General features: G+C 37.9%; 1 protein-coding gene across 4 annotated transcripts in view; it reads left to right on the forward strand.

Annotated features, from left to right (window-relative positions):
- The window catches only part of VWA5A (von Willebrand factor A domain containing 5A), a 134,112-nt gene that overhangs the window by 110,063 nt on the left and 1,838 nt on the right, over positions 1–22,211 (forward strand). For 2 of the 4 annotated variants that reach the window (XM_089659789.1, XM_089659791.1), the window contains 2 exons: positions 14,392–14,540; positions 18,477–18,603. In XM_089659789.1, the coding sequence (XP_089515915.1) occupies positions 14,392–14,540; positions 18,477–18,603 (276 nt within the window). Of the gene's footprint in view, positions 1–4,651; positions 4,697–7,533; positions 7,612–14,391; positions 14,541–18,476; positions 18,604–22,211 lie in introns of all 4 variants that reach the window. The other 2 variants (XM_089659790.1, XM_089659787.1) reach the window with 2 other exon arrangements.

Raw genomic sequence — 22,211 nt, forward strand, 5'->3', positions numbered from 1 at the left:
AGAGGCAGGGCCAAGCAATCAAATGCTCATCTGTCTTTCGAAATTCGAAAATAATTAGAATAGAATAGAAAAGAATAGAATAGAATAGAAAAAATAGAATAGAAGAGAATATAATAAAATAGCAAGAATATAGTCATTGAAATTTGAAATTTTCGAAATTCGAAAAGAATTAGAATATAAAATAAAAGAATAGAATAGACAAAATAGAAGAGAATATAATATAGCAAGAATATAGTCCTCTTCCGAAATTCGAAGAGAATAGAAAAAAATAGGAAAAAAATTTAAATAGAAGAGAAAAGAATAGGAAAAAAAATAGAATAGAATATAGCTGTCTTTCAAAATTCAAAAATAATTAGAGTAGAATAAAATAAAAGAATAGAAGAGAATATAATAAATTAGCAAGAATATAGTCATCTTCCGAAATTCGAAGAGAATAAAAAAGAATAGGAACAAAAAAATTAGAATGGAATAGAATAAAATAGAATATAGCTGTCTTACAAAATTCGAAAATAATTAGAATAGAATAAAATAAAAACATAGAATAGAAGAAAATAATAAAATAGCAAGAATATAGTTATCTTCCAAAATACAAAAGAGAATAGAATAAAATAGAATAGAAAAGAATAGGGAAAAAAATTAGAATATAGCCGTCTTCCAAAATTCAAAAATAATTAGAATAGAAAATAAAATAAAAGCATAGAATAGAATAAAATAACAAGAATATAGCCATCTTCCGAAATTCGAACTGAATAGAATAAAATGGAATAGAAAAGAATAGGAAAAAAATGAGAATAGAATATAGCTGTCTTCCAAAATTCGAAAATTCGAATAGAATATAAAATAAAAGCATAGAATAGAAGAGAATATAATAAAATGGCAATAATATACACTGTAGATAGAGCCATACATAGCAGAGCCATACAAAGCAGTGTGCTTACAGTGTAAAGCATGCACACAGTTAACCCTTTGATCGCCTTAGATGTTAACCCCTTCTTGCCCAGTGCCATTAGTACAGTGTCAGTGCTGTTTTTTTATTAGCACCGATCACTGTATTGGTGTCACTAGGGATGTCAGTGACACCAAGTCAGTTCCACCCCCCAGTGTCAGAATGCCCGCCGCAGTCCCGCCATAAGTCGCTGATCACCGCCATTACTAGTAAAAATGAAAAAAATCTATACCGCCATTTGGAAACGCTATAACTTTCACATAAACCAATTAATTTACACGTATTGGGGGTTTTTTTTAGCGAAGACACGGAGCAGAATTTTAAATTTATGACGAAATTAGAATTTTTTTTTTTTTTCTGGACGTGTTTATTAGAAAAAAGTCAAAAATATTGTTTTTTTTTTCTCAAATTTATCGGGTTTGTTTTTTTTATAGCGCAAAAAATAAACACACAGGCGATCAAATACCACCAAAAGAAAGCTCCCTTTGTGGAGAGGAAAAAAGACGTAAATTTCAGCAGTCCCGCTAAAGTTGCTAATCTAATTTATGACAAAATTTGATTTTTTCTTTAATTTTTTTTACTGGACATGTTTTTGTTTTTTATTAGTAATGGCGGCGATTAGCAACTTATAGCGGCACTGCTGAAATTTAAGTCCTTTTTTTTTTCGCACAAATACATTTTTTTTTCTGTGGTATTTGATCACCTGTGCATTTTTTAATTTTTTGTGCTAAAAAAGACAATTTTTTTTTTACAACGCAAAAAATAAGACCAATAATTTTGAGAATAAAAACAATATTTTTTTACTGTCTGTAAAAAAAAAAATTGTCGTGTTTTTTTTGTTTTGTTTTTTTAGTTTTTTTTTTTTTATAGCACAAACCATAAAAAAATACACAGGTGATCAAATACAACAGAAAAAAAAAAAACTTTATTTGTGCAAAAAAAAAGGAATTTAAATTTCAGCAGTCCCGCTATAAGTTGCTAATCGCCGCCATTACTAGTAAAAGTTAAAAAATAAAATCCCAGTATCTACACCGCCATTTGTAAACGTTCTAACTTTCACATAAACCAATTAATTTACACGTATCGGGATTTTTTTTTTTTAGCGAAGACACGGAGCAGAATACATTTTGTCCTAAATTTATGACGAAATTTCGATTTTTTTTTTTTTTTTTTTTTTTTTTTTATTTTGTTTCTGGACTTGTTCGATAGCAAAAAGTCAAAAATATTGTTTTTTTTTTTTTCTCAAATTTATCGGTTTTGTTTTTTTTTTTATAGCGGAAAAAATAAACACACAGGCGATCAAATACCACCAAAAGAAAGCTCCCTTTGTGGAGAGGAAAAAAGACGTAAATTTCAGCAGTCCCGCTAAAGTTGCTAATCTAATTTATGACAAAATTAGATTTTTTCTTTAATTTTTTTACTGGACATGTTTTTGTTTTTTATTAGTAATGGCGGCGATTAGCAACTTATAGCAGCACTGCTGAAATTTAAGTCCTTTTTTTTCCGCACAAAGTTTTTTTTTTTTCTGTGGTATTTGATCACCTGTGCATTTTTTAATTTTTTGTGCTATAAAAAAAGAGAATTTTTTTTTTACAACGCAAAAAATAAGACCAATAATTTTGAGGAAAAAAACTATATTTTTTTACTGTCTTTTTGTAAAAAAAAAAAATTGTCGTGTGGTTATTTTTTTTTCTATAGCACAAAAAATTAAAAATGCACAGGTGATCAAATACCACAGAAAAAAAAACTTTATTTGTACGAAAAAAAAGGACTTAAATTTCAGCAGTGCCGATATAAGTTGCTAATTACTAATAAAAATTAAAAAATAAAATCCCATTATCTACACCGCCATTTGTAAACGCTATAACTTTCACGTAAACCAATTAATTTACACGTATTGGGATTTTTTTTTTAGCAAAGACACGGAGCAGAATACATTTTGGCCTAAATTTATGACAAATTTTTTTTTTTTTTTTTTTTTTTTTTTTTTTTTACTGGATGTGTTTATTAGCAAAAAGTCAAAAATATTGTTTTTTTTTTCTCAAAATTATTGGTCTTTTTATTTTTTATAGCGCAAAAACTAAAAAACGCACAGGCGATCAAATACCACCAAAAGAAAGCTCCATTTGTGGAGAGGAAAAAATACTTAAATTTCAGCAGTCCTGCTCAAGTTGCTAATCTAATTTATGACAAAATTAGATTTTATTCTTAAATTTTTTTACTGGACATGTTCAATAGAAAAAAGTAAAAAAAAATAGTTTTTTTTCTCAAAATTATTGGTCTTATTTTTTGCGCTGTAAAAAAAAAATTCTTTTTTTTTTTTTTTGTATAGCACGAAAAATTAAAAATGCACAGGTGATCAAATACCACTGAGAAAAAACTTTATTTGTGCGGAAAAAAAAGGACTTAAATTTCAGCAGTCCCGCTATACGTTGCTAATCGCCGCCATTACTGATAAAAAACAAAAAATTCCAGTATCTATCCCGCCATTTGTAGACGCTATAACTTTCACGTAAACCAGAGGTGGCCAACTGTGGCCCTCCAGCTGTTGGTGAACTACAAGTCCCATCATGCCTCTGCCTTTGGGAGTCATGCTTGTAACTGTCAGTTTTGCAATGCCTCATGGGACTTGTAGTTCTACAACAGATGGAGGACCACAGTTACCCACCCCTGATGTAAACCAATTAATTTACACGTATTGGGATTTTTTTATTTTTTTTTTGGCAAAGACACGGAGCAGATTACATTTTATCCTAAATTTATGATGAAACTTTATTTTTTATTTTTTTTTTTATTATTTTTTTACTGTACATGTTTACTAGCAAAAAGTTAAAAATATATTTTTTTCTCAAAATTATTGGTCTTATTTTTTGTGCTGTAAAAAAAAAAAATTGTCGGTCTTTTTTTTTTTCTGTTAAAGCACAAAAAAAAAATGCACAGCTGATCAAATACCACAGAGAAAAAAAACTTTATTTGTGCGAAAAAAAAGGACTTACATTTCAGCAGTCCCGATATAAGTTGCCTATCGCTGCCATTACTAATAAAAATATATAAAAAATATATAAAAAAAAAAAAACACAGGCGATCAAATTCCACTGAAAGAAAGCTCCATTTTGTGGGGGGGGGGGGGAAAGTAGCAGTCAGTTCCCCCCCAGTGTCAGAATGTCCACCGCAGTCCCGCTATAAGTTGCTGATCGCCATCACTACTAGTATAAAAAAAAAAATCCCAGAATATATACCGCCATTTATAAACGCTATAACTTTCACTTTTAATTTACACGTATTGGAATTTTTTTTCTTTTTTCAGCAAAGACACAGAGCAGAATACATTTTGGCCTAAATTTATGACGAAATTTGATTTTTTTTTTTTTTTTTTTTTTGTACTGGATGTGTTTAAGAGAAAAAAGTCCAAAATTTTTTTTTTTCTCAAAATTTTCCAAAAATTGTTGGGGTTTTTTTTTTTACCGCAAAAAATAAAAACCGCACAGACGATCGCATTCTGCCAAAAGAAAGCTCAATTTGTGGGAAAAAAGGACGTAAATTTCATTTGGGTGCAGCGTTGCATGACCGCGCAATTGCCGTTTAAAGTAACGCAGCGCTGTAACGCAAAAAAAGGCGTGGTCAGGAAGGGGGAGGGGAATCCTCTGGAGGGGGAGGGGTTAAGGGATTTTCCTTCTTGACGGTCAGCTTTTCTTTATTGTACAGGTGGAGGAGGACCACGAAAAGTAGGGCACGGAATGGCCATGCCAGGTATGTCATTGTACACTGCTGGGGGGGGGGTGGTAGTTGTATGAGGTCGGCATTGCTGATCAGCGTCATGTGACCAAGCATCAAGGGGCTCGGTTAGAGTACAATAAAGAAAAGCTGACCTTCAAGAAGGAAAATCCCTTAACCCTTAATCCCTTATTTTATTCTATTAATTTTTTCTATTCTTCTCTTTTTTATTCTATTCTTTTCAAATTTCGAAAGACGGCTATATTCATTTCATTCTATTCATTTTTCTATTCTATTCTATTCTTTGCAAAATTAAAATTTCAGAAGACGACTATATTATTTTTTTTCATTCTGTTCTGTTTTATTCTATTCTTTTGGAATTTCGAAAGACCGCTATATTAATTTTATTCGAATCTATTAATTTTTTCTATTTTCTATTCTGTTTTGGTCTATTCTTTTCTATCCTATTCTATTTTATTCTATTCTTTACAAGATTCAAATTTACGGAAGACAGCTGTATTATTTTTATTATCAAAGTAGTGCAGTGCTAAACATCTGCTAACTCAAATGGTGCAAATAGTAAACCCTTATATATAATATAATCACATATAAATAACACAGATATACATATACTTGATAAATGATATGCAGAAAAAAAAAACCCACACATGCAGGTGATATATTATTTTTATTCTATTCCTTTCTAATCTATTCATTTTTTTCTATTCTGTTTTATTCTATTCTTTACAAAATTCAAATTTCGAAAGTCCGAATGGAATAGAAAATAACAAAAGAGTAAAATAGAAAAGATAGAATAGAAGATAATATAATAAAATTAAAAAGAATAAAGCCGTCTTCTGAAATTAGAATTTTGTGAAAAATAGAAAAAAAAAAAACACTAATATATTAGAATAAAATAAAAATAATATAGCTGTCTTCCGAAATTTGAATTTTGTATAGAATAGAAAATAATAAAAATTAATAGAATAAAGTCAAATAAAATAAAAATATAGCTTTCTTTCCAAATTTGAAAAGAATAGAATAAAACAGAATAGAAAAGAATAGGAAAAACAGATTAGAATAAAACAGAATATAATCTGTCTTTTGAATTTCGAAGAGAATAGAATAAAGCCATTTTCTGGACACTCCTCTCCAGGGATTGGCTAGGGCATCATAAATATTCAGGCCGGTCATTTAAATCTCCCTCCCTATGGAAGCTTCTTCTAGAGGCAGGGCCAAGCAATCAAATGCTCATCTGTCTTTCGAAATTCGAAAATAATTAGAATAGAATAGAAAAGAATAGAATAGAATAGAAAAAATAGAATAGAAGAGAATATAATAAAATAGCAAGAATATAGTCATTGAAATTTGAAATTTTCGAAATTCGAAAAGAATTAGAATATAAAATAAAAGAATAGAATAGACAAAATAGAAGAGAATATAATATAGCAAGACTATAGTCCTCTTCCGAAATTTGAAGAGAATAGAAAAAAATAGGAAAAAAATTTAAATAGAAGAGAAAAGAATAGGAAAAAAAATAGAATAGAATATAGCTGTCTTTCAAAATTCAAAAATAATTAGAGTAGAATAAAATAAAAGAATAGAAGAGAATATAATAAATTAGCAAGAATATAGTCATCTTCCGAAATTCGAAGAGAATAAAAAAGAATAGGAACAAAAAAATTAGAATGGAATAGAATAGAATAGAATATAGCTGTCTTCCAAAATGTTAAAAATTAAAATAGAATAGAAAATAACATAAAAGAATAGAATAGAGGAGAATATAATAAAATAAGAATATAGCCATCTTCCGAAAGCCAAGAATAGAATAAAATAGAAAAGAATAGAATAAAACCAAACAGAATAGAAAAAAAACAAATGGAATAAAAAAAGAATATAGCTGTCTTTCGAAATTCAAAAAGAATTAGAACAGAATAGAAAAAATAGAAGAGAATATAATAAAACTGCAAGAATATAGCCGTCTTCCGAAATTTGAATAGAATAGAAAAAAAATTAGAATAGAATAAAGTAGAATATAGCTGTCTTCCAAAATTCGAAAAGAATTAGAATAGAATATAAAATAAAAGCATAGAAGAGTATATAATTAAATAGCAAGAATATAGCCACCTTCCGAAATTCGAAGAGGATAGATTAGAAAAGAATAGATTAAAAACAGAATAGAAAATAATAGAAAAAAACAAATAGATTAGAATAGAATAAAATAAATATAGCTGTCTTTTGAAATTCTAATTTTGAAAAGAATGGAATAAAACAGGCTAGAAAAGAATAGAAAATAGGGAAAAATAAAAATAAAATAGAATATAGTTGTCTTCCAAAATTCGAAAAGAAATAGAATAGAAAACATAGACAATAAAATAATAAAATAACAAGAATATAGCCATCTTCTGAGATTCGAAAAGAATAAAATAGAATAGAAAAAAAAAATTAATAGAATAATATAAAAAGAATATAGCTGTCTTTCGAAATGCAAATTTTGAAACGAATAGAATGGAATAAAACAGAATAGAAAAAGAACAGAAAAAAGCAAATTGATTAGAAAAGAACAAATTAATAGATTAGAAAGAAATAGAATAAAATAAAAAATAATATAGCTGTCTTCTGTAAATTTGAATTTTGTAAAGAATAGAATAGAAAAGAATAGACCAAAACAGAATAGAATGGAAGATAATAGAAAAAAAGAATAGATTAGAATAGAATACAATGAATATAGCTGTCTTTCGAAATTCAAAAAGAATAGAATAAAATAGAATAGAAAAAATGAATAGAATAAAAAAAAATAGCCGTCTTCCGAAATTTAAATTTTGTAAAGAATAGAATAAAATAGAACTTTTTTTCTTTCTGTTGTGTTTTAGGTTCACTTTCAGATATCTCAGCACCTATGCCGTATTTCAGTTCAATTGGCGGTGTCTGTGACGATGTGGCAATGGAAGGTAGAAAGAGTCGTCTTTATTTCCCGGTTACAATGTCACGTAGGGGCCACTGGTAATAGCTGGTTCTTCCCTAGTAGTACAAAGGCCGCCTGTCCCCACAAGCACCAGTCCGTACACACCGGCTCCGATAACTCGGTCTAGGGGGATGTCTCTTTGCCAGGTATTGCTTGCAGAACTTTTGGTAGGTAAAGGGTTAGGCCAGGGGTGGGCAACTGTGGCCCTCCAGTAGTACTACAAGTCCCATGAGGCATTTCAAAACTGACAGTTACAAGCATGACTCCCAAAGGCAGAGGCATGATGGGACTTGTAGATCACCAACAGCTGGAGGGCCACAGTTACCCACCCCTGGCCTAACCCTATCAAAAGTTCTGCAAGCAATACATGGCAAAGAGACATCCCCGTAGACCGGGTTATCGGAGCCGGTGTGTACGGACTGGTGCTTGTGGGGACGGGCGAGTTAGGGCGTGGGGTACTCCAAAACGCTGCACAATAATAGGAGGACGCTCTACTTGAGGGTCTCCCGAGGACGCAAGGGAATGGCCAGTACTCTGAGACCCTATGAGAGCCACCTCAGTCCATAGCTACGTCTGGCCCTTCCACCCCAAAAGTACACAGTCCCTAGGGATCACTTCAGAGTCATTACCCACAAGTCCCCAGGACAACTGCACGCCTTCCAGCTTCCCCTGGACCTCAGTTCAACGAGGGAGACCATCCTCGATCCCTATGGTGAAGTCCAACATCCAGCTCCTCAAAAAGATTGCTTCAGGCTCTCAACTCTACCACAGATGAGACCTCAAAGGACAACTTGACCGTCCATAGGCTGCCCCAACCCGACTCAATCCCTCCAGGGCTCCAGGCTATTTATCACTTCCCCAGCCATTTTCTGGACACTCCTCTCCAGGGATTGGTTAGGGCATGATAAATATTCAGGCTGATCATTTAAATCTCCCTTCCTATGGAAGATTCTTCTAGAATCAGGGCCAAGCAATCAAATGCTCAGCTGACTTTCGAAATTCAAAAAGAATTAGAATATGAAATAAAATAAAAGAATAGAATAGAAAAAATATAAGAGAATATAATAAAATAGCAAGAATATACTCATCTTCCGAAATTCGAAAAGAATAGGAAAAACATTACAATAGGATATAGCTATCTTCCAAAATTCAAAAACAATTAGAATAGAATAAAATAAAATCATAGAATAGAAGAAAATATAATAAAATGGCAAGAATATAGTCATCTTCCGAAATTTGAATAGAATAGAAAATAGGAAAAAAATTTGAATAAAGCAGTCTTCCAAAATTAAAAAATAATTAGAATATGAAATAAAAGCATAGAAGAAAATATAATAAAATGGCAAGAATATAGTCATCTTCCGAAATTCGAAGAGAATAGAATAAAATGGAATAGAAAAAAATAGGAACGAATTAGAATAGAATAAAATAGAATATAGCTGTCTTCCAAAATTCAAAAATAATTAGAATAGAATAGAAAATAAAAGAATAGAAGAGAATAGAATAAAATAGCAAGAATGTAGTAATCTTCTGAAATAAAATGGAATAGAAAAGAATAGGAACAAAATTAGAATGGAATAAAATAGAATATAGCTGTCTTCCAAAATTCGAAAATAATTAGAATAGAATAAAATAAAAGCATAGAATAGAAGAAAATATAATAAAATAGCAAGAATATAGTCATCTTCTGAAATTTGAAGAGAATAGAATAAAATAGAATAGAAAAGAATAGGAAAAAAAATTAGAATATAGCGGTCTTCCAAAATTCGAAAATAATTAGAACAGAATATAAAATAAAAGCATAGCATAGGCAAGAATATAATAAAATGGCAAGAATATAGTCATCTTCTGAAATTCGAAGAGAATAGAATAAAATGGAATAGAAAAGAATAGGAAAAAAATTAGAATAGAATATAGCCGTCTTCCAAAATTAGAAAATAATTAGAATAGAAAATAAATTAAAATAAAAGTATAGAATAGAAGAGAATATAATAAAATATGAATATAGTCATATTCAGAAATTCGAATAGAATAAAATAGAAAAGAATAGACTAAAAACCGAATAGAAAGAATAGAAAAAATTAATACATTTGAATATAATAAATGAATATAGCTATCTTTTGAAATTCTAATTTTGAATAAAATAGAATCTCTCTTGAATGAATAGAATAGAATCTCTTAATCTTTCCAGGGCTCCAGACTGACTATCACTTCCCCAGCCATTTTCTGGACACTCCTCTCCAGGGATTGGTTAGGGCATCATAAATATTCAGGCTGGTCATTTAAATCTCCCTCCCTATGGAAGGTTCTTTTAGAGGCAGGGCCAAGCAATCAAATGCTCAGGTGTCTTTCGAAATTCCAAAAGAATTAGAATATAAAATAAAATAATAGAAAAAATAGAATAGAAGAGAATATAATATAGCAAGAATATAGTCCTCTTCCGAAATTCGAAGAGAATAGAAAAGAATAGGAAAAAAATTAAAATAGAATAGAAAAGAAAAGGAAAAAAAAAGAATAGAATATAGCTGTCTTTTGAAAATAATTAGAATAGAATAAAATAAAAGCATAGCATAGAAGAGAAGAGAATAAAATAGCAAGAATATTTCCATCTTCTGAAATTCGAAGAGAATAGAATAGAATAGGAAAAAATTAGAATAAAATAGAATATAGCTGTCCTCCAAAATTCTAATATAATTAGAATAGAATATAAAAATAAAAGCATAGAATAGAAAAGAATATAATAAAATAACAAGAATATATCCATCTTCTGAAATTCGAAGAGAATAGAATAAAATAGAATAGAAAAGAATAGACTAAAAACATATTAGAAAAAAATGAATAGATTAGAATATAGTGAAATGAATATAGCTGTCTTTTGAAATTCTAATTTTGAATAGAATAGAATGTCTCTTGAATGAACAGAATAGAATGTCTCTTGAATGAACAGAATAGAATGTCTCTTGAATGAACAGAATAGAATGTCTCTTGAATGAACAGAATAGAATGTCTCTTGAATGAGTGAACAGAATAGAATGTCTCTTGAATGAATGAACAGAATAGAATCTCTCTTGAATGAATGAACAGAATAGAATCTCACTTGAATGAACAGAATAGAATCTCTCTTGAATGAACAGAATAGAATCTCTCTTGAATGAACAGAATAGAATATCTCTTGAATGAACAGAATAGAATGTCTCTTGAATGAACAGAATAGAATCTCTCCTGAATGAACAGAATAGAATCTCTCTTGAATGAACAGAATAGAATCTCTCTTGAATGAACAGAATAGAATCTTTCTTGAATGAATGAACAGAATAGAATCTCTCTTGAATGAATGAACAGAATAGAATCTCTTGAATGAATGAACAGAATAGAATCTCTTGAATGAGTGAACAGAATAGAATGTCTCTTGAATGAATGAACAGAATAGAATCTCTCTTGAATGAATGAACAGAATAGAATCTCACTTGAATGAACAGAATAGAATCTCTCTTGAATGAACAGAATAGAATCTCTCTTGAATGAATGAACAGAATAGAATGTCTCTTGAATGAATGAACAGAATAGAATCTCTCTTGAATGAACAGAATAGAATCTCTCCTGAATGAACAGAATAGAATCTCTCTTGAATGAACAGAATAGAATCTCTCTTGAATGAATGAACAGAATAGAATCTCTCTTGAATGAATGAACAGAATAGAATCTCACTTGAATGAACAGAATAGAATCTCTCTTGAATGAACAGAATAGAATCTCTCTTGAATGAATGAACAGAATAGAATGTCTCTTGAATGAATGAACAGAATAGAATCTCTCTTGAATGAACAGAATAGAATCTCTCCTGAATGAACAGAATAGAATCTCTCTTGAATGAACAGAATAGAATCTCTCTTGAATGAATGAACAGAATATAATCTCTCTTGAATGAATGAACAGAATAGAATCTCTTGAATGAATGAACAGAATAGAATCTCTTGAATGAATGAAAAGAATAGAATCTCTCTTTAATGAACAGAATAGAATCTCTCTTATTCCCTCCAGGGCTCCAGACTATTTATCACTTCCCCAGCCATTTTCTGGACACTCCTGTTCAGGGATTGGTTAGGGCATCATAAATATTCAGGCCGGTCATTTCAATCTCCCTCCCTATGGAGGCTTCTTGTACAGGCAGGGGAAAGCAATCAAATGCTCATCCTTCCAAACCCTGCACAGACCAGAGCAAACAATCACTGCTCCCTTCACCATGGTAGGAGCCAACAAACTACATTTGCCTGGCATCCTAGGCCAGGAGGGTGCTACACAGGTTCGGCAGTGTACGGCAAGAAAAAAAATATATCTCTGCAATACATGCATGTTCCCCATGTTTTATCCGTGTAAACTCTTCAAGTACAGAAATATACCCGATGATCTGCCTGAAATCCAGAGAGCTTCTAAATTCCTGCTGGGGCTGACAACCCTGGAATCCATAGTTAGCCCCTCCCCTTGTTCTATCCTGCTGAACTACAGATCTTCACCCGTCTCTGCCCTCCCCACCCCGACCCAGATCCATACATACATTGCCCTTGCCTTGCCTACCGCACACTGCATAGGGAAAGGGCTTTTAGGGGGATGTAGTTCTGGAGGTATTATGACATCAATAGGAACTGGGATGCCTGTGTAAGAAATGTAACTGCTTCTGCGCCGCCCTATAGCAGAAGTACTGCTACAGGGAGGCACGGGTGTGCAAAATCACACGTGTGTGTTTGCATGATATATATATATATGTATGTGTGTGTGTGTGTGTATATATATACAGTCAGGTCCATAAATATTGGGACATGGACACAATTCTAACATTTTTGGCTCTATACACCACCACAATGGATTTGAAATGAAACGAACAAGATGTGCTTTAACTGCAGACTGTCAGCTTTAATTTGAGGATATTTACATCCAAATCAGGTGAACGGTGTAGGAATGACAACAGTTTGCATATGTGCCTCCCACTTGTTAAGGGACCAAAAGTAATGGGACAATTGGCTTCTCAGCTGTTCCATGGCCAGGTGTGTGTTATTCCCTCATTATCCCAATTACAATGAGCAGATAAAAGGTCCAGAGTTCATTTCAAGTGTGCTATTTGCATTTGGAATCTGTTGCTGTCAACTCTCAAGATGAGATCCGAAGAGCTGTCACTATCAGTGAAGCCATCATTAGGCTAAAAAAACAAAACAAACCCATCAGAGAGATAGCAAAAACATTAGGCGTGGCCAAAACAACTGTTTGGAACATTCTTAAAAAGAAGGAACGCACCGGTGAGCTCAGCAACACCAAAAGACCCGGAAGACCACGGAAAACAACTGTGGTGGATGAGCGAAGAATTCTTTCCCTGGTGAAGAAAACACCCTTCACAACAGTTGGCCAGATCAAGAACACTCTCCAGGAGGTAGGTGTATGTGTGTCAAAGTCACCAATCAAGAGAAGACTTCACCAGAGTGAATACAGAGGGTTCACCACAAGATGGAAACCATTGGTGAGCCTCAAAAACAGGAAGGCCAGATTAGAGTTTGCCAAACGACATGTAAAAAAGCCTTCACAGTTCTGGAACAACATCCTATGGACAGATGAGACCGACATCAACTTGTACCAGAGTGATGGGAAGAGAAGAGTATGGAGAAGGAACTGCTCATGATCCTAAGCATACCACCTCATCAGTGATCATGGTGGTGGTAGTGTCATGGCGTGGGCATGTATGGCTGCCAATGGAACTGCTTCTCTTGTATTTATTGATGATGTGACTGCTGACAGAAGCAGCCGGATGAATTGTGAAGTGTTTCGGGAATATTATCTGCTCATATTCAGCCAAATGCTTCACAACTCATTGGACGCTTCACAGTGCAGATGGACAATGACCCAAAGCAGACTGCAAGAGCAACCAAAGAGTTTTTTAAGGGAAAGAAGTGGAATGTTATGCAATGGCCAAGTCAATCACCTGACCTGAATCCGATTGAGCATTTCACTTGCTGAAGACAAAACTGAAGGGAAAATGCCCCAAGAACAAGCAGGAACTGAAGACAGTTGCAGTAGAGGCCTGGCAGAGCATCACCAGGGATGAAACCCAGCGTCTGGTGATGTCTATGCGTTCCACACTTCAGGCTGTCATTGACTGCAAAGGATTTGCAACCAAGTATTAAAAAGTGAAGGTTTGATTTATGATTATTATTCTGTCCCATTACTTTTGGTCCCTTAACAAGTGGGAGGCACATAAGCAAACTGTTGTAATTCCTACACCGTTCACCTGAGTTGGATGTAAATACCCTCAAATTAAAGCTGACAGTCTGCAGTTAAAGCACATCTTGTTTGTTTCATTTCAAATCCATTGTGGTAATGTATAGAGCCAAAAATGTTAGAATTGTGTCCATGTCCCTATGTGTGTGTGAGTATGTATATATATATATAAAATACACACAGTGGTAATCCTATATACAGTATATTATAGTTCTGGGTTTAGATCGCTTTATCTGTTTTATGAACTATAAGGTAGGTTTTCATATACTAGGGTATAAGAAAGCATCACTCCCCCCTTAAAAATATATTTCACTTAGAAGTTATAGGTTGAGTAAATACAGCTGAATGAAACACAAACTGTGTCTGTCTTCATTTCATTTCAGGGTGCAAAGCAGTATTTTAAAGGGGCAGGAGGGGTGATTCTTTTCTGTAGCCACGTTATATCTTACTTTTAACAATTGTTACTTTATTATTTTGATTGTCTGTTTTTTATCCCTGTTAGAACCACCCCCACCCCCTGTCCCAGCAGAGACCCCTCTTGTGAGGCTGATCTCCCTGCAGAACGCAGATGGATCCTGGAACCTGACCCCCAACATCTCTGCTGTCCTGGGAATATCTGAGGCAGACATAAAGGCTGGGAACCCTGACCAGGTATTGTGTTACTGACCATAAGTCCAATATTTTATATTTACCTGAGAATATAATTTTTTAAATTTTATACTTTATTTCTGACCGTAAGAAGTAAACACGCCGCACCAAATTACTTGATACTGGGGTACCATGCGATCTGGTTCCCGTAAACATCCCGCAATTGTGGTCTACCTTTGGGGTGCCGTTTACAATGTATTGGCACAAGAGACGCCTTTCCCGCACTGCATTCTGGTATGGACCGGCCCTGGAGGTTCTGAAGCTTCTTGGGTGGGAAGGAACCTTCAATCTCCTGCTTGAGTTTCACTGGAGGCCTTCAGCCTGTGCAGAGGTATGCAGGGTCATTGTATGTCAAACCTCATCTAAGCTCAGGGCTCCTATTTTGGAGGAGCCCTGTCAGGAGAGCTCCTGCTGGAGACTGCATCCCTTGTTGGGGGGATTCCTTGGCACAAGACTGGGAAATCTGAGGCAGTTACATGGGTCTAGTAGACCAAGAGCGGGTCTGGGAGGTTGAGAAAGATGAGGTGGCTAATGACACCAAGGGCCTAGAGGGAATCTGGAAGTCTCTGGAACAGTGAGCAAACTTGGGGCCTGTGCCGTGAGGTCCTAAAACCAAGGCTGAGTGAGCTAGAAAAACCCATGGTCTGGGAAACCATAGAGAGCACCGGTGCTGCTGAACCATAGCTAGGTAGCTCACCAGGTTTCAGTTGTTTGCTTTGTGGAGTTGAAACCCCCCGTGTGGTCAGCTGTGAATGGAACCTTAACCACTTGCCAAAGCCGAATGACGGCTACAGCGCAGTTGTCCAGTTCTGGGAGTGGGTCATATGATGTCCCCCCAGGACACGCCCTCCCGCACTCCCCCAGTGGCGCGCACCCGGCGATTTCTGTAATCACTGTACCCTATGGATACAGCTGATCACATAATGTGGTGAAAGGCCAATCACAGTGGCCTTTTACTACGTGATCAGCTGTGTCCAATGATGCCATTGATCACAAAGTAAATACAGTTGCCGGTTATCGGCAGCACTTTCCTCACACTGTCACAGCGTGAGGAAAGTGCTGTCGATAACTGGCAATTGTCACAGAACAGATCAGCACTGATCATCAGGGCACTGATGATCAGTGCCCAGCAGAGCCACCCATGACTGCTCTGAAAGATGAAAATTGGCCTGGGCACGAAGGGGGTAAAAGTGCCCAGTAGGTAAGTGGTTAAAAAAAGTGGGCTGCCATGTGATTAAACTGCAGTTCAGACTGATGCACGCTCATTAAAAGGGAATCTACCACAACAGCCTAGTCACCCCATCTATCCATCTACCACAAGAGCTCAGTCACCCTCATCTACAAGAGCTTAATCATTCCATCTACCACAAGAGCTTAATCACCCCATCTACCACAAGAGCTTAATCATTCCATCGACCACAAGAGCTTAATCATTCCATCGACCACAAGAACTCAACCACCCCATTTACTCATCTACAACAAGAGCTTAATCATTCCATCTACCACAAGAGCTTAATTACCCCATCTACCACAAGAGCTTAATTACCCCATCTACCACAAGAGCTTAATTACCCCATCTACCCATCTACCACAAGAGCTTAATTACCCCATCTACCCATCTACCACAAGAACTCAACCACCCCATCTATCCATCTACCACAAGAGCTTAATCACCCCATCTACCCATCTACCACAAGAGCTTAATCACCCCATCTACCCATCTACCACAAGAGCTTAATCACCCCATCTACCCATCTACCACAAGAGCTTCATCACCCCATCTACCACAAGAACTCAACCTCCCCATCTACTACAAGAGCTTAATCATTCCATCTACCACAGGAGCTTAATCACCCCATCTATCCATCTACCACAAGAGCTTAATCACCACATCTATCCATCTACCACAAGAGCTTAATCACCACATCTATCCATCTACCACAAGAGCTTAATCACCCCATGCATCACAAGAGTTTAATCATTCCATCTACCACAAGAGCTCAGTCACCCTCATCTACAAGAGCTTAATCATTCCATCTACCACAAGAGCGTAATCACCCCATCTACCACAAGAGCTTAATCATTCCATCGACCACAAGAACTCAACCACCCCATTTACTCATCTACCACAAGAGCTTAATCATTCCATCTATCCATCTACCACAAGAGCTTAATCATTCCATCTACCACAAGAGCTTAATCATTCCATCTACCACAAGAGCTTAATTACCCCATCTACCACAAGAGCTTAATTACCCCATCTACCCATCTACCACAAGAACTCAACCACCCCATCTATCCATCTACCACAAGAGCTTAATCACCCCATCTACCCATCTACCACAAGAGCTTAATCACCCCATCTACCCATCTACCACAAGAGCTTCATCACCCCATCTACCCATCTACCACAAGAACTCAACCTCCCCATCTACCCATCTACTACAAGAGCTTAATCATTCCATCTACCACAGGAGCTTAATAACCCCATCTATCCATCTACCACAGGAGCTTAATCACCCCATCTATCCATCTACCACAAGAGCTTAATCACCACATCTATCCATCTACCACAAGAGCTTAATCACCCCATGCATCACAAGAGTTTAATCATTCCATCTACCACAAGAACTCAACCACCCATCTATCCATCTACCACAAGAGCTTAATCACCCCATCTGTCCATCTACCACAAGAACTTAATCACCCCATCTATCCATCTACCACAAGAGCTTAATCACCCCATCTACCACAGGAGCTTAATCACCCCATCTACCCATCTACTACAAGAACTTAATCATTCCATCTACCACAAGAGCTTAGTCACCCCATCTACCCATCTACCACAAGAGCTTAATCACCCCATCTACCCATCTACCACAAGAGCTTAATCACCCCATCTACCCATCTACCACAAGAGCTTAATCACCCCATCTATCCATCTACCACAAGAGCTTCATCACCCCATCTACCCATCTACCACAAGAGCTTAATCACCCCATCTACCCATCTACCACAAGAGCTTCATCACCCCATCTACCACAAGAACTCAACCTCCCCATCTACCCATCTACTACAAGAGCTTAATCATTCCATCTACCACAGGAGCTTAATCACCCCATCTATCCATCTACCACAGGAGCTTAATCACCCCATCTATCCATCTACCACAAGAGCTTAATCACCACATCTATCCATCTACCACAAGAGCTTAATCACCCCATGCATCACAAGAGTTTAATCATTCCATCTACCACAAGAACTCAACCACCCATCTATCCATCTACCACAAGAGCTTAATCACCCCATCTGTCCATCTACCACAAGAACTTAATCACCCCATCTATCCATCTACTACAAGAACTTAATCATTCCATCTACCACAAGAGCTTAGTCACCCCATCTACCCATCTACCACAAGAGCTTAATCACCCCATCTACCCATCTACCACAAGAGCTTAATCACCCCATCTACCCATCTACCACAAGAGCTTAATCACCCCATCTACCCATCTACCACAAGAGCTTAATCACCCCATCTACCCATCTACCACAAGAACTCAACCTCCCCATCTACCCATCTACTACAAGAGCTTAATCATTCCATCTACCACAGGAGCTTAATCACCCCATCTATCCATCTACCACAGGAGCTTAATCACCCCATCTATCCATCTACCACAAGAGCTTAGTCACCCCATCTATCACTAGAGCTTAATCATTCCATCTACCCAACTAGCACAGGAGCTTAATCACCCCATCTGCCACTAGAGCTTAATCACCCCATCTACCCATCTACAACTGCTTAATCACCCCATCTACCACAAGAGCTCAGTCACCCCATCTATCCATCTACCACAAGGGCTTAGTCACCCCATCTAGACAGATATGTAACCATTCAGGCCCTATATAATAAACTCTTCCTTCCCTCCTCTGCAGAACGTGGAGGTGTCGGTGTGGGTGACGGTCCTGGCAGTGATCTGGCTTCACGCCACATGTCTGGATCAGAGAGATGAGTGGGAGTTGCTGGAGGGGAAGGCCGTCTCCTGGGTCAGGGCTAAAGCAGGTAAGTGTTTGAGTGTGAACTGCAGTACCATCACTAACCAATCAGAATCTGCCTTTTGACAATATGACTCCCGTACAGAAAATTCTAATTTGTTTCTACAGTGACATCGCTTTGAGAGATTTTTCCCTTTTAGTTACTAATCCTGTTTTTTTTTCTATGTAAATGGTTCTTCATTAGCCCGAAGTCAGGAGTACAAATACAATTAGTAGTGCAATCATGCAACCAAAATTATTTGCAATTTATCAAAGCCCACCATACATGGATCGAATCTTGGCTAGTTCAGCAGGGACCAGGCCAGGCGCAGACTGACCATTTGGGCATTCGGGCACTGCCCGAGGGCCCAGGGTCAGTAGGGGGCCCCATGAGATGCCCCTGCTAAACACACAGGCTTTTTTGGGTGTGATTTGAGTGTTGGCAAGGACACCATGATTTCCTATTGCCCGGGGGCCCCATGAGTTGTCAGTCCGCCCCTGGACCAGGCCAAGATTCAATCCATCTATAGGCAGGCTGATTGTACCCAAGTCAATCCATTGATCGACTTGGGTACAACCAGCCTGCTGGCTTTTTAGCATGCAATCGCTCCCTGCTAGTCTCTAGAATTTAACATTGTGTTCTGTCGGTGGAGAAAGCTCCCTGCTCCATCCAGGATGATCAAAGGGTTAAATGTGTGCCTAACCAGTGTTTGCGGGTACTGTGAGGTGCCTTCACTAAGGGATGTGACTGTTTGTATTCCCTGTTTTGCAGGGAAACCAAAACCAGCACATGCCCACTGACAGGACAGAGATCTGTATTGTTTACATTAACAGAGTTCTGCCCTGTCTTCCACCCTGCCAGTCAGCGGGTAACAGTGGTCAATTATTGCCCACTAATCGGCTTGTGCTGTGACTAATCACAGCACAGCTATCACGTACCTGGTGATGGAGGCCAATGGAGGCAGGGCTTCCCTTGGGCTAAGTTCTGGACTCCCCTGAGAGTGGGACAGCGGGAGTCAGGCCCAAAGTTGCACAGGTTGTCTGTAGGAGTGCTGGTTGGTGGTCTACTGAGAAGCACAGCTGGTGCACGGAGATAGGTCTGCAGACAGGAGGCGCCTGTGCGAGGTATGCAAGCCCTTCCAGAATTTAGGTGTTTACTGGTAGTCGGTTCAAGCCAAGGTCAGGTACCAGGTGGGAATCAGAGCAGACGTAGTCAGATGGGATAGCTGAGGTCATACCCAGAGGAGCGAGCGAGAGAGAATATCTGTAAGCCAAGCCAAGGTCAGATCAGTGGTAAAGCAGAGTAGACGGGTCCAGGAGCAAGCCGAGTCAGTAACCAGAAATCACGGGTCAACGTCACAGGGCACGGGGAGCTAGAGATCATCCAGCAACTTGAGGAAGTGATGAGCCTCCTTATAAAGGCTGTCTGGCACCAGACTGAGGCTGGTGTGGCCTCCTGCGGCCATGCAGAGTACTGGCAGACATGCCAGTTCTTCCAGAACTTCTGCTGTGGACAGGACCCTGACAACAGCTGGTGAGCTGGGGGCCCTACCCAAAAGTGCCGGATCACATACTAGATACTTGATCTGGCACAGAAGAGCTGCTCTGCCACCGTACTCCAACAGGAGGTGGTCAGCAAGAGATTAATCAGATCACCATCATTGTAGTGGGGAGGGGACTGACATGAGGAGTCCTCTAACACAGAGTCCCAGTGCAGAAGAAGACCTGATAAGTCCGCAATGGGGAAAAGATCGACCGCAAGTAATACTGATCCCTTTTCCCTCCTCTTGCCTTGTTTTAGGATCGGTTTTCACATTACAGGTCCTCTTTAAGGCAGCCCATTAACTTCTAGTGGTCAACACGTGAAGCACTTCCCTGTGGCGCACCATGGTGCACAATTATTGTGCTGCATTTCCCTCTCTCTCCCAGTAGAGGGTACACACGAGCACCTAAAAAGAAAGCTCTCTTTAAAACAGCCCCCGCCCCCTTAGGCTGTACAACTGGAGGGCAAGTGGTTAAAAAATAAAATGCTGTTTATAAGGTGAGTCTTTCCTATTGGTCCAGGGTTCACCTTAAACACATAGTTCACCTTTTCCCAAAAACCTCCTACGCAGGTAAGGGGCATCTGTAGATAAAAACAAACTGTGCAGCCTTCACCAAAGTTGAATAACGCCCTACTTATAGGTGTCGGCCATTTGCGTACCTCCTGAAGCCTGACTGGAATACTCCCAGAGATGGTAACATCCCGGCATGTCTTGTCGCTAGGACGTTGCTAAGACACTCCCAGCTGTTACTGCTCACCCCCACCGTCAAAAGGAGTGAGCCCTTTCTCTAATACAAAACCCCTCACATGCATTTGATATAGTAGCTCTGAGCCCAGCGTCTGTGAGCTCACACCTGTGATGGTAGGGATCAGGGGTGGACTGACAACTCATGGGCCCCCCTGGGCAATAGGGGATCATGGGGCCCCTGTGCCCAAGCCCACACTCAAACCACACCCAAAAAAAGTCTATGAAAGGTACCAGGGGTATCTCATGGGGCCCCCTAGTGACCCCAGGCCCTCGGGCAGTGCCCGAGTACCCAAATAGTCAGTCCGCCCCTGGTAGGGATGAGCAGCAACAGCTGGGAGTGTCTTAGCAACAGCCTGGTAACAAGACAGAGCAGGAAGATGCCATCTCTGGGAGTTTTTTTCAGTCAGGCTTCGGAAGGTACGTTTATTACCTACACCTAGTGCAAGGACATTATTCAAGAATTTTTCAAGGCTGTCGGCGGGGTGATCCTCATTTTCTATCAAAGAAGGAAAGATGGGAGCCGCGTCCCAAGTAACTCCAGACACTTGGTGGCATAGATGAGGATGGACGCCGCTCAAACCGGATCCCAGGACTCCGAGAAGAACAGGATGGCCTCAGCCATCACTCTGGCCACACCCTCTGACGTGTTTCCCTCCGCCCATAGGGGGCTTGGTCACAGAGGCTTAGCGAATGAACAGCCCAAGATCTACTGTAGTATAGCATCATTCCTTTTTCCTTTTTCATTCTTTATTTTTATTTGAATTTTTAATTTTTACTGATTTCATTTTTATTTTCACTTTTATTCTTTTTCTCAATCTCTTTAAATTCCAGTTGTTTCATTTTTTTCTTTTCATGTTTAAACACACTTTTTTCCTATGTCAAACCAATGCTTGTTCAAGACTTCTTCATTCTTTCTTCATTACAAGGGGCGGACTGACCATTTGGAAACTCGGGCACTACCCGAGGGCCCGGGGTCAGTAGGGGACCCCATGAGATGCCCCTGGTGCCTTTTTCATAGGCTTTTTTGAGTTTGGGCAAGGACACAGGGGCCCCATGATCCCCTATTGAGGGCCCAGGATCAGTAGGGGGCCCCATGAGATGCCCCTGGTGCCTTTTTCATAGGCTTTTTTGAGTTTGGGCAAGGACACAGGGGCCCCATGATCCCCTATTGAGAGCCCAGGGTCAGTAGGGAGCCCCGTGAGATGCCCCTGGTACCTTTTTCATAGGCTTTTTTGAGTTTCGGCAAGGACACGGGGCCCCATAATCCCCTATTGAGAGCCCAGGGTCAGTAGGGAGCCCCGTGAGATGCCCCTGGTACCTTTTTCATAGGCTTTTTTGAGTTTCG

This window comes from Staurois parvus, unplaced genomic scaffold (assembly GCF_062004578.1).
Source record: "Staurois parvus isolate SC_StPar_1 unplaced genomic scaffold, SC_StPar_1.0 ptg001190l, whole genome shotgun sequence".
Taxonomy (NCBI): Eukaryota; Metazoa; Chordata; class Amphibia; order Anura; family Ranidae; genus Staurois; species Staurois parvus.